The sequence below is a fragment of the Cannabis sativa genome, chromosome X (genome assembly GCF_029168945.1).
Source record: "Cannabis sativa cultivar Pink pepper isolate KNU-18-1 chromosome X, ASM2916894v1, whole genome shotgun sequence".
Lineage (NCBI taxonomy): Eukaryota > Viridiplantae > Streptophyta > Magnoliopsida > Rosales > Cannabaceae > Cannabis > Cannabis sativa.
In genome coordinates, this window is record NC_083610.1 from 45,790,608 (window position 1) to 45,803,587 (window position 12,980).

Below are 12,980 nucleotides of genomic sequence, written 5' to 3' on the forward strand. Positions count from 1 at the left end.
ACCATTTTGGATTTTTTTTTTTGATCAGGGGAAGGAGATGAAGAAGAACGGGTCACATCCATTTTATATAAAGATTGGCAAACAAAAAGAAAGAGAGAAAATGGTTATGGGATGGTTTAGTGGGAGTTGAAAAAATTTTGAAGAACAAAAATGAGAGGAAAAATGGTTGAGGAATCGTGGGGAGTTAAAGTTCAACAATGGAGGTTATTTGTTATTTCAAAAAAAAAAAAAACTGAAAATGAAATAAAAAATCAAAGGAAAACAAAAGAAAAAGAGAGAGGGAAGTGATTGAGGGATGCATGATGGTTGATAGGGGAGTTGACGTGACTGGTGCATGGATGGGATGTGTATGTGGTATATGTGTAATAAAATATAGAGAAAAGGTAAAAAAGTTGCTTTAACCGTGTGTAGGTTTATATGTAATAAAGTGTGTAATTTGTATTTTTGGTGTAAAAATTTCTATTTAATTTAATTATATTAATACTAATATGATACTTATTAATGGGTAATACCTATTGATGGGCACTAAAAAAAATTAATAAGGTAACAATCTAATAACCTTTTATGGTAAGTTTCATACAATTATTTTTTAAAAAAAATTATATTTATTTTTTATAAAATTAGAAATAATAATTACAACCAATAGTTTGAAAAAATTATAAATTATTTTTAAAAATTAATTGAAATTACTACTTTATTATTTTATGAAATTGTGAGTTTATTAATAATTTATTATTGTAAAACTAAGAATCATTTACATGTATATTAATGTGTTTTTTTTATTAGGAGAATAAGAAGCTTGATTGTGGAATCCAATTGTCTTAATATTATTCATGCTTTTAAATAATAAAACGCTACAATACTTCTTAGTTCTTACTTAGGGTATCATTGTTAGAGAAATATTACTATAATCTAATGATTTTTTTGACGTTACCATGTATCATTCTCCTAGAATAACTAATGAGGTGTTGTTCATTATTTATATTCTTAGGTTTGGAAGATGATAATCTTGTCTAGGGGTCAAGTATAATTTTTTGTGCTGAAATTCTTGTGTTTGTATTCAATAATGTTTATGCCACTTTTTTTCTTCATCAATTTTTTTTGTTAAAATTTTCTTCATTGATTTTGTTCTTATAGATTTTGGTAAGCTCGAGTATTTTAAAAAAAATAAAAACATATAAATGATTGTTAATTATTATGAAATTAAAGATTTTAGGTTTAGAAAAAATCTTATACATTTTATATGTATTAAAGCTTAAAGCTTAAATATTTTTTTTTTGTTCTCAGTAACGCAATTTAGAATTCTAGTTTGAATAAATTTTATAAAAGATAAATATACATTTTTTTTTCTTTTTAATCTTTAAAATGATTTTTATTAAAAAAAATAGTTTGTTAATTTTTTTAGTGTTTTATTTTTTAAATAACAATTCTATGTATAAATTTTTTATTTCTATTAATAGTTTTATGTATTTTATGAATATAGAGAATAACAAAATAGAAAATATTAATTTTTTAATATTTAATTAATGACTATAAATATCAACCATTAGGTATTTGATCTAATGGTCAAGAATAAAATACCCATAGATGGGTAATACCCATTAAGAGCATACCCATATATATACTAGCAAAGAGTTACGTGCGAGGCACGTATACTAAATTTTATGCTAGTTTTTTTCTACGTTATTAAAAACTGATACAATTAAAAATTAAAAAAAATATTATTAGTTATTAGGTTCAACATCATTATCCTGTGTTCATTTTTAAGGAAAAAAAAAATATATTTATGAAATAATAATTTGTTGCAATGCGAGTACAGGCAAAATTCAGAAAATATAGCATTTATTAGTAGAGTATTGACAATTTCAACAGTGAATTAACTGATTGTATACTTTTTTGTCTGCTAACATTAAGCTTTTGATATTTGAGCGGTGAACTCTTATTTGTCCGCTTTTCAAATTTTTCTAACACTCTCATTTTATTCTTCCAACTTTCTGTAGTTGGAGTGATGTCCTTAATTGTTGTATATAGTGTAGTCATTTATTCACCTGTTTTAAAAAAAAAACAATAGATATACAAAATAAAAAATATAATTAAGCTCATATTAAAATCAATCTCACCTTTTAATATAGTGAAAGGTGTTTAAATTGATTCATTCTCACTTAATAATTCTGACAGACCTAACGAATAATAATATTATGTTACCTAATAACAAAATAGGAATCTACCAAACAACATTATCAAAATTTATTCCAAGTATAATTATATAAATCTATTACTCATTGAAGTCTATTAGAAACTCTAAAAAGCTCACAATACAAAATTTCACATCAAAAATCTGAAAATGATCAACTATGTAGCAGGAATGATAATACAATAACCAAAATTACCTAGTCATATACAATTTTAAAACTTAAAAGAGTGGCATTATTCATTCAAGTTTCGACTAAGTGTTTCTGAGTTTGAGTTATAATATTGTGTCATGTGTTTATGTCCAAATATTGTGTGTGTGTCTGGCTAATCTAGTGAAGAAGATTGAAATTTCGATTCTCAATAAATAGAATGAATATAAGTGTATACTTTGTAGTAGGTCATTATTGTGTCATTTTTAAGCTAATGTGTCAACTTGAAAATAATTCATTTAATAAACAGAATGGAGTCAATCTAAAAATATTTTTCTTCCTTAATAAGTAGAGTTATAGAAAACAAACTCGGTAACTTTTTTAGTGTTAAAAAATTGTAAATGGTTATAAATTCAGAGTAAGTAACTTGTGTGTGGCAGCTGGTTAAAGAAGCCAAAATTGAGGTTTATGATTAGAAAGTAGAAGCACCGCTAGAACTTTCCTTTATTTGAAGTAATAGTATAATAACTAATATCTTTTATTACATATTAATAATTAATTCAATATGAACTTTCCAAAGTATTTTTGAAACATTGTGGGATATATAAATGCAATACTTTTGTATAATAGCATGTAGCATGTTGTCTTCATTAGTATTTTTTAATTTTTAAAATGAAAATTAAAATTATAAAATATAGCTTAAGAAATTATAACCGAGGTTATAAACTGGTAAAGATTGTGTTGGAGGCTAGGGTTTTTGCTCTAGAGAGAGAAATTTGTTAGATTAAATTTTGGTAGGATTATTTAGCTAAAATTAATCAATTATAATTAACGTTTTCTAATCAGAATATTCTGTTAACATTTTGATTGAAAAATAAATAATAACATTAAACTAAGAATTCTGTTATATAGCCACATTTTATATAAGAAAAATATTTTTAAAAAAAGTCACCCAATAATTTCTCATAAACAAATAATTCACTACATTTTATATATTCAGATGTGGATGCAAATAATTATAACCTGATCGAGCCAAAAAAAAAACAAATAGAAAAATTCTTTAGCAAAATATATATAATATATAAATAGTAGTAAATTCTTATTTAGAATAAAATTCAATTAAATAACATAAGTATATTTAGAAAAGCCAGTCGTAGATGTACAACAGAAAAAACCCAATCGTATTTTTTTTTTATTTAATGGGATTTATTTTATTATATATAAATAAAAAGTGACTCATGAATTTCTCATAAATCATTTTATTTTTAATATAAATAAAAAATCACCCATGAATTTCTCATAAACTAAGAATTCTGTTATATAGCCACACTTTATATAGAATAGATATATATATATGGGTCGTGTTACTATATTTTTAAAGGGAGATGGATTAAATGAACAAAAAAGAAAAGTTGAGCACTCTTGCATGGACATGAATTGTACATGCGGAGTTTTATTTACACTTAATTTCTTTGTTTTTTCTAAGAAAACAATCCATTTTATTATTTTATTTTGTATAATCATATATTTTACTTTATTTATTTTTAATAAAAAATCATTCTCTCACATTCCAAAAATAACAAGTTAAAGAAGTCTAAATACAAGCACGGTACTCTTTCTGCCACAAACTTAAATTAAATCATACAATTTTTTCAGATTTAATAATTGCTGTTATAATAATAATAATAATATGATCAAGAGTAAGAACAATTTCTTTCTTTCTTTTTAATAAAAGAGTATGTACAAATTACAATTATAATAATCCTTTTTCCCTTTGCTTTCCATTAGCTGGTTCTTACATAAAACCAGCATTTAAGAAGAAGAAAAATTAAGCCCAAAAGGTATGTTTAGAATTACATATGTTTCAAACAAATAATACCAAAAATTGAAAGAAGTAACCAACCAAACCAAATGCTCAAGAACTATAATACCAAACTCTTAATTAGCATACTTTAATCATCAACCACATAACGTTTTAAATGCTCCCTTTGGTTTAAGTTTCTAAATTCTCTTGTAGATACAGACCTGTTGATTTTATTGTCATTGCTGTAATTAGTGATGCGTATTTTCGGCTTTGGCAAAGGAGGAAGGTTCTTATCGGTCTGTTTCGCATCAGAATGTCTGTGTGAACTTACCGACACCTTTAGATTAGAGGGCCTAACGGGTGAGGGCGAAAACAGTAGATTTTCCTTCTGTACAGGCAAGTATAAACTAGAAGAGGTACTAGTAGTAGTAGTAGTAGTAGTGCTACTAGTCTCTTTCTGTCCATGCAAGTATGCACCGGAGGAACTACTACTTGTAGTCGTCGTGGTACTAAATGGTTCTTCGATTCGAGTGTTACGCTGCTCAGCAGTCTTCTCTGCATCCTAAACCAACACATACCAATATAAGTACTAATGCAAATCACTCAACTCTGTTACCAGAGCTGAGTCAAGTTAAGTCGGGCTAGGCCTGCACCTAGGCCCACCCGAACCAAAGGTGTCCAAAAAGTATATTTTCCTTTCGTTTTGGAAAATACAATATGTTTGTGTAAGAAATGGTCAAATAATTTTTCTTTTTTCTTAAAACTCACTTAATCTTAGGGTCGGCCTTGTTTGTACTCATTGCAAATTGAAACCAAATTTTTGTATTTGTTTCAAGTAAAAGGTATTAAAAAGGGTGTCATTATCATAAACCAAGAGATAATGTGCTTACTTTTACTTCTTTGGGAGCCGTAGGATCTTCAGGTTTCTCAGAAGATAAGCCTTTTTTCCTGCGCTCTCGATGTGTTCGAGATCTTCTAATTCTAGAGTTCCTGATTCTGGAAAATTGAGAAAAATAATTGTGTGTTTCGCATTAATGACATAGAAAATAAGTTCATTACAATTCATCAACATCTTAATGTTGTTAGCATGATGAAAACTCACTTTTTTTCATCAATGGCTTGATCCATGTTGTCATCATCATTGTGGATAACAGGCAAACCAGAAAGGTCACATGCCAAGGGGTTGGTGGAAAAGAACTGTAGACAAAACAACTTGTTAATATACATATGAGAACCAAATCATATCAAATCACTTCAATACAGCTAAAGGTCTTGGAGATTCTCATAGGATCCCACATAACTACCTGGATACCCTCTTTGTTTAGGCTACTCTTTTGAAAGTGACTATGGACACCTTTTCCTTTCATGCCAAAGGCAGCTGCTCGACCAAGCAACCAATTACCACCCTAAAACGTAGCTTCTACCTAAGTGGTTGTAACAAATGGTATCAGAGCCATGAAGAGTAGGCCTCTCTCTTCTCTTTTACGAGTGAGATCTACATAAGTGGTTGTGACAAATGGTATGAGAGCCATGAAGAGTAAGCCTTCCTGGACATGTACTGTTAGGATCCCACATTGACTAAGTGTGTGATCATTTGGTGGTTTATAACTACTTGACCAATCTCCTCTCTTTTACGAGTGAGTTCTACATAAGTGGTTGCAACCGATTCCAAACATAAAATTAGCAAACATAGAAGTACAGCAGCAAAACATGTGTTTTAACCTATAGTTATGAATTAAACATGGGCCATTGAGTTTACACTTACTTCAAGTTGAAGAGCTGATGCTGCCGAGCCACGACTTGTAGGATCCAAAGAAAGAAGAGTTCTCAATAGGCCCAAAGACGATATAGGAAGATCACTGAAAGTTTCTGTTAGACGGGATTTGTATGGTTGTGGAGATCTGATAGAAGATGGCAGCTTCAATTTTTTCCAGTATTCCTCTGTTGGTGCGCCACATAGCTTGAATATCATGTGAATTTGCTCAACCTGAATCTCAACAAATTCATGTTATGAGAAATGTGTAATGTGTTCTATGCTAAAGTGTTTTTCTTAGTCTTAGTTCTATGATTTCCTTAAGTTTCTTTATAATTATTGTACTAACTTAAATCTTGCTACTATAGTTTAATTACCTCTGTCCTACCGGCCATGATTGCTTGTCCTGTAAACATCTCGGCTAATAGGCATCCAACACTCCAAAGATCAACACCTACTCCATAATTTGTAGCACCGAGTAGTAGCTCAGGAGCTCTGTACCAAAGTGTCACAACTCGGTTTGTGAGAGGGCGCTTGTGGTTCTGATTATAATTGTTTGCAAGACCGAAATCCCCAATCTTTAACATCCCATTTCGATCGATCAATAAGTTAGAGCCTTTGATGTCTCGATGTAAAATTCCCCTCGAATGACAATGCTGCAAGCCTGAAAGTAGTTGGTGCATATAGCACTTGATCTGCATTTAAACCACAAGATTAGCAACTGACATGAATCACCACAAACAAAACAAACAGAGAATTATAAATAAAACCTGTGGCTCAGTAAGCCTTTCGGGACTAGAAATTATTCTCGACAAATCTGAGTGCATGAACTCAAACACAAGATAAAGACTGTATTGCATTCTTGAGGTGGCCAAGCCTTCAAGCTTCAATACATTTGGATGATCCAATTTTCGCAAAATTGTTATCTCCCTTGCCATGAACTTAACACTCTCGGGTTCTGATGTTTCGAACCGAACTTTCTTTAATGCAACAATTTGTCCTGTATCCCTGTCCCTTGCTTTGTACACATTGCTGTAGGTTCCTTGACCTACCTGTAACAATCAACAACATCATCCATTTCGATCAACAAAGCACATTCAACCAAACCAAGCTCTTTTGTTCAAATGATGATCTTTCTCAAAAAACTGTTCATTTGATCAACTTACAATATTCTCAATCAAGTAGGAATCTATATTCTCAAACAAAATTCTCTTATGTGTACGTAATTCAATATAAGAGCCAATCAATAGTCCCAAGAAACTTACAACATAGTAATCTTATTGATATCAAAGAAAGAGTTATTAAGTTCCAAACTTTTCGAGACAGCTTGGTATGTCCCCGGAAAGTACTTCACTTTCTTTAACACACAAATTTTAACTGAACTCTGGTAAGATAGGACTAAGTCATTAACTAAAAAGCAATAACAGATTAAAGTCACAATAAAGAACAGCATATTATATAATACACACCTTAAGGACTAAAAATGGTTATCCATGAAAGATCAAAGTCACAATAAAGAACAGCATATTATATAATACACACCTTATCAAGCTTATCATAAGACTCAGCACTCTTTGGAACCAACCCAACTAAAACCTCTTTGGGAACATTATCAAGAAGCCATTGAGGCCATCCATCAGCCAAATTCTCATCCTCTATCGAAATTCTCTTTGATACATTCCCAACATTTCTTTCACCTTTTTCCTCATTACCAATCAACCTCCCATCTTCAAATCCACTCCCATTGCTGCTACCAAGCTTATCACCACCACCACCATCATCATCATCATCAATGGTCACAGTTCTAGCTCTGTGTTGCTTAGTACCAAACTCTCTTTCTGGATAAGTCTGACCTGTTGATCTTCTAGGTCCAACAATCCCACCTTTTCCCACATACCCATTTTCCATTTTCAACTTCTCTAAGCTCCCAGGTGAAGATTGTGTCAAAGACTTGGCCTGAATACAACCCATTCTGTAAAAAAACTAGACAAAGGGTCTCTGCTTGGGAAAATAGCAAAAAAGCATGAAAAAGAAAGAGAATAATAAGAAGCTTGGCCGGCCATTTGGCCGGCAATTTTTGGCAGTATGTAAAGATATGGGATAAAAGAGAGAACTTTTCTTCATTTTCTTGGTTTTCTCCGCTGAAAGAAAAATACCCAAATCCAAATTCACCATGACACTCCATGAGAGGAAGAACCATGAACAAAACACGTGGTGTAATACCCATGACGGCGGAGATTCTAGACGAGTAAAGCTGTGGTATCAGCCGGCATTGTCCGATACCCATTTGTCTCTCTCTCTCTCTCTCCATCATCACCAAGAAAAAGAAAGCCTTCTCTTTTTTTAAGAGTGTTGATTGAGAGCAGGATTTTGTAGGAAATCTTGAAACCCCCATAAAGTAGAAAGCTTTAGGTGAAGAAAGAAAATATGGCAATCTCATTTTGTCTTTTTGAGTGAGTTTTACATATTCAAATGATCATCTTAGAGAATCTTTCTAAATTGCTAATTATGTAGCAGAGAATTTCTTCACTAATGAAACCAGAAACTAAAATGAAACTCATACAATCAAAAACTCAAAAAACAAGATAGAAAATTTATCCTAGTAAGTTCAGATCCAAAGTTCACTTCTTCCGTTTATATTGATCTGCTTCAAATCGAATGAGTCCTTCATGGTACTGGTATTAATTACAATGTGGATTCTCTCAACAAAATCTGATAACAGAAAGTATTTTGAATGCCTTTTAAAGTGTCACTTTTTCTCCCTCGTGACATTTTTTTCCTTTTCTTAAGAATCTAAAGATTGCCTTTTTGTTTGGCCAATGATTTGCTCCATAAAGTTTGGAATTTTGGAACTCAACTCTCCATGGAACCTGAAGAATGTTATGGTCTTAATCACTGGCATTACCAAATTGATTGAATGATAATATCAGAGTTACAATAAGAGAAATGAGCTTCATTTCTAAAGAGGAGCACACTCACATGTCTTACCAAACCAATTATAAACGAGGAGTCTTAATTACAATCTTTAATTATAAACTCGTTCTTAATTTTTGCGTCCAAAAACACATATCAGATTACTTTTTTTCAATTATTTTATGGCAGTAATGTAAATTTTTGAAATATTTTAAATATTTTACAGTGTCGAAAATAAATTTAAAGTTTTTTGAACACTCGTGATAAACTGAAATATCATAATTCTATTGTCAATACTGTAAAAAAATTTGTAACTATAACAATTGACATGTATTTTCGAACACAGAAATTGAGAAAGATGTAATTAGCACTCCTCGTTATAGAAATATCAATCGAAAAAAGAAAATTAAAACTGAATTCTTGTATTTGTGTAACTTTGGCAAAAGTACAGTGAAGAAGATACAAGGCTTTTATGATAATAACATAGCAGACAAGAGAAAGAGATTGAAAATTGAAGAGATAAAAAACTCACAAAGTTACCAAAGTAAACACAATGAAGTAATAAAATTTTAAACATGACAATAAAATACTAAGGCATCACTATTGCTGACCATCACTGAATTTTAACCAATCATATTTGGAACATCTCTCTTATGAATCTGCAGCTTCATAGTTTTTACATAGAAACCAACTTTGACTGGTTGAAAACTAAGCAATGATCACCATTGGTGATATTTAGCATTGTTTAAAGTATGAGAATAGAAATTGTAGTTTGAAGAAGACCAAGCCCTCCCAACTACATCAATCTAGATCAAGTATCCCAAAATTTGAGAGAAGGATCTTTACTTGATCAACAAGATCAGAGCCAGTTGCATACTCTGTTAGTAGTCCCACGGCAAAACCAAACATTGCCCATCTGCATTCACATTCCAAATATTGGGAAACAACTTCTCAAGCCAAAAAAATAGATCATGAATTGGTCAATAATGATCATAGGCTAGTTTGAAATTTACAAATTGGTATAAAATGATACCTTCAGCTCAAATTTGGTCACAAATAACAGACTGTTAAATGAATATATTCTTATAAGTAACAAGATACTATACTGATTTAGTATACTCCAATAATTATTATCAAGAACATATACCAAACCAAAGCTATAATATTAGCTAGTAAATGAGTATGTTCCCTTTAATTACAATTAAAAGAATAGTAATTATAATTATACTATACAGATATAATATAAAAAGATTACATATGAATGCTTATTGTTTGGTTTAGTAAAATAGTTAGTAATTATAAAAAATATATATTTTTAAAAAATTACTCTATATATTATTTTTTAATTTTTTTTTTATTTTACGGTTTTAATTGTTCTGATACTTTTTATGTAAATTGCTATGTGGATTTTAGTTGCGATTTAGATTGCTCCATTAGGTACTGCATGAATTTGCATAAATTTCTATGTAAATTTCCGTAAAAATGCAAAACAAAACTATTTTAAAGTGTAAAATTCAATAAAACCCCTATATTTTTCAGTTGTTAATATTTAAATAAAAAATTTTTAGTAATTACACTCAAATTTTCATGAGAATTGGAGAATTTAGTTAGAAATTTTCAATTCCCTTAAATTATAGACATAATTACTTTCAATGTTTTCCAAACTCACCTATATATAAAAAGCTTACCAATTTGGTTCTATTATCTAAAAAGCTTATAACACAGTATCAAAAACCTACTCAAACCATTGATTTTCATAAATTTGCAAATGATTAACAAATCAACAAGGAAAAAGAAAGAAAACCCAGAAAAAGAAACATCAAAATCAAGAATTTTCTAAGTCAAAAAAGAAATCTTTATTATATATTTCTGTAACTTTTACCTTCCATTGTTGATTTCATTCTTTCCAACAAAGCCAAAGAAAGGGCCTTGACTAGCCTCCTCAAGCTTCTTCTTCTTAAAATACTCCTGAAGCTCCTTGGCCTTCTGTCTCTGAAACTCCAAAGTCACAGCATTCTTATCCTCCACCCCAATTCCTCCACCGGCGACCACCGGAGAGGGAGGAGGAGTGGTGGGCTTAAGGGGAGTTGAAGAAGGTGGAGAAGGCTCCCTAATAGAAGGAGCAACAGGTCTTCTTATAGGACCTTCAGTTTGAGAATTCCTTATGATCAAAGCTCTTCTTGGAAAAGACTTGTTGGTAATGATTGAAGAATGAGAAGAGCAAGAAGAAGAAGATGATGATGATGAAGAAGATGAAGAAGAAGATTGTAATGAAGAGGAAGAAGAGGGAGATGGGATTTTGATGTAAGGGAATGAAGTTGCCACTGACATTTTCTTTTTCTTTTCTTCCGAACAGTTTGTTTGTTTTGTTTGGTTATGATGGATTTAGGATTTTGCAAGTGTTTGTGTTTGTGTTATCAGAATGAGAGGGAGAGAGAATGGAAGTTGTGTTTGTGGATAAGGTGTGGCCAAGTTTTCAACAACACTACAACTAGTTTCTTTTGTATTTTGTTTCTCTTTAGCTTCTAACACACAAGCGTTTGATACACACGTGCTATCTTTAATTATTATTATTATTTTTCTTATAGTATATTTGCCATGCAAAATAGTTTGAAAAAAAAAAGTCAGTTTATCTGTGTAATTACAAATTACAAATTATATATTTTTTCTCGACAAAGTGATTAGAATCACTCATGAATTTACGACGCACACGTCTGCCACCGGCGCTGGAACCTCCTCGAACCAGGATAGCTCATCGTCTAACCGCAGAGCATGCTTTGCCAAGCCATGGGCCGCTAAATTCTCTAAGCGAGACACATGGGACAAAACTGCTCCCGGAAATTTAGACAATAAAGCTATAACATCTTCAAACAACGCTCCTAACTTGTTGAAATACATCTCCCCATTGTTGATAGTCGTCACCAAAACTAACAAATATGAATAAACTGAAAACAAATGAAAAAACAAAAATATTTTATTACAAAATAATCAATCCGATCAAAACACTCAAAACTCAAAAATTGAAAAACTAGATCCCCATATAAAATACTATAACTAGCCAAAGGGAAATCTTTTGGCTAGTAGCAACTTAACTCTTGTATTTTACTTCATCATCATCTTAGGATTACTATCCCTTACTAAGATCCATGCTCCCATCCATAGGATATCAAAAGTTTACTTTGAAAATTATCGCAATAATAAAGTATGCAACGAATAATGTACTTCAATAACCTTGATTATCAATGATTAGTGTAATTCAATACAATGAAGCAAAATAACCTTGATTATTAAGCATTAATGACCCATTAATTCCATAATCCTTCTCAAAATAGACAAAATCAACTATATTAATTCATTATTAATGTTCCCATTTCTAAAATATTACAAATTACTTTATTGTACTTATCCCAAAAAAGTAATTTTTATACATTTTTATTTATGGTAAAACTTTATTATAATCAAATCAATCTATATTGAATTGAAATTACTTAAAATAATCCAATTTAGTTATTATGACATAATTATTCCTATTTTAATTTCCAAAAGACAAGTTGTAAAACTTCTAAAAATTGTATCCTTTTAAGTTACCATAAAAACATTTATAATGATACCTTCCTATACGACATAGATTACAAACCAAATTCCATAAAATTTGACTTCCCAAATATATCTGAACACAATAAATTCGCATTTGACAATTAGTATTCCCACCCCCTTTTATTACAATATCTTCGTATTTATTATTCTTTAAATGACTTGATTAATTTTAAATAATGATATTAGAATCTGAATACTAAATTCCACCACTTTCCCTTTTTGCTAATAATTCCTAAAAATATGAACCAACCATAGCTAAAAGCTATTATCATTTAAACTTAATCCTCCTTAAACCTTATTTCACTTGAAAATATTTTTAAAATATCATTTTAAAATTTTCTTTACATCATACCTTAACTTAAATAACCCTTATATTCCAACTAGTAAAATTTGTCAAGTGCATAACTTGTTTATTTTGCAATTTTATTGTGCCAATATTTTATTATATTTTCAATACAAGAAGTCGTGAAAATTTTAAACAAACTACCCTAAATAATTAGGGGCGAGCCATATAATAGACGCTATAGCCTTGTAAGGCGCCAAAGCCATAAAAATGGCGCAAATATAGAAC

At 30.4% G+C, this 12,980-nt stretch overlaps 2 protein-coding genes across 2 annotated transcripts; both read right to left on the minus strand.

Annotated features, from left to right (window-relative positions):
- Positions 1-4,043: 4,043 nt before the first annotated feature.
- LOC115708686 (probable serine/threonine-protein kinase At1g54610) lies at positions 4,044-9,083 on the minus strand. The gene is made up of 7 exons (XM_030636675.2): positions 7,442-9,083; positions 6,670-6,951; positions 6,277-6,594; positions 5,912-6,133; positions 5,249-5,343; positions 5,037-5,142; positions 4,044-4,708 (listed from the first exon to the last, which is right to left on the minus strand). The coding sequence occupies exons 1-7, from the start codon at positions 7,868-7,870 to the stop codon at positions 4,295-4,297; spliced, it is 1,866 nt and encodes a 621-aa protein (XP_030492535.2). The 5' UTR covers positions 7,871-9,083; the 3' UTR covers positions 4,044-4,294.
- A 130-nt stretch (positions 9,084-9,213) lies between these two features.
- Positions 9,214-11,310, minus strand: LOC115708695 (light-harvesting complex-like protein OHP2, chloroplastic). Its single transcript, XM_030636687.2, has 2 exons — positions 10,695-11,310; positions 9,214-9,728 (listed from the first exon to the last, which is right to left on the minus strand). Exons 1-2 carry the CDS (start codon positions 11,141-11,143, stop codon positions 9,614-9,616), a joined length of 564 nt encoding a protein of 187 aa, XP_030492547.1. The 5' UTR covers positions 11,144-11,310; the 3' UTR covers positions 9,214-9,613.
- Between the last annotated feature and the right edge of the window lie 1,670 nt (positions 11,311-12,980).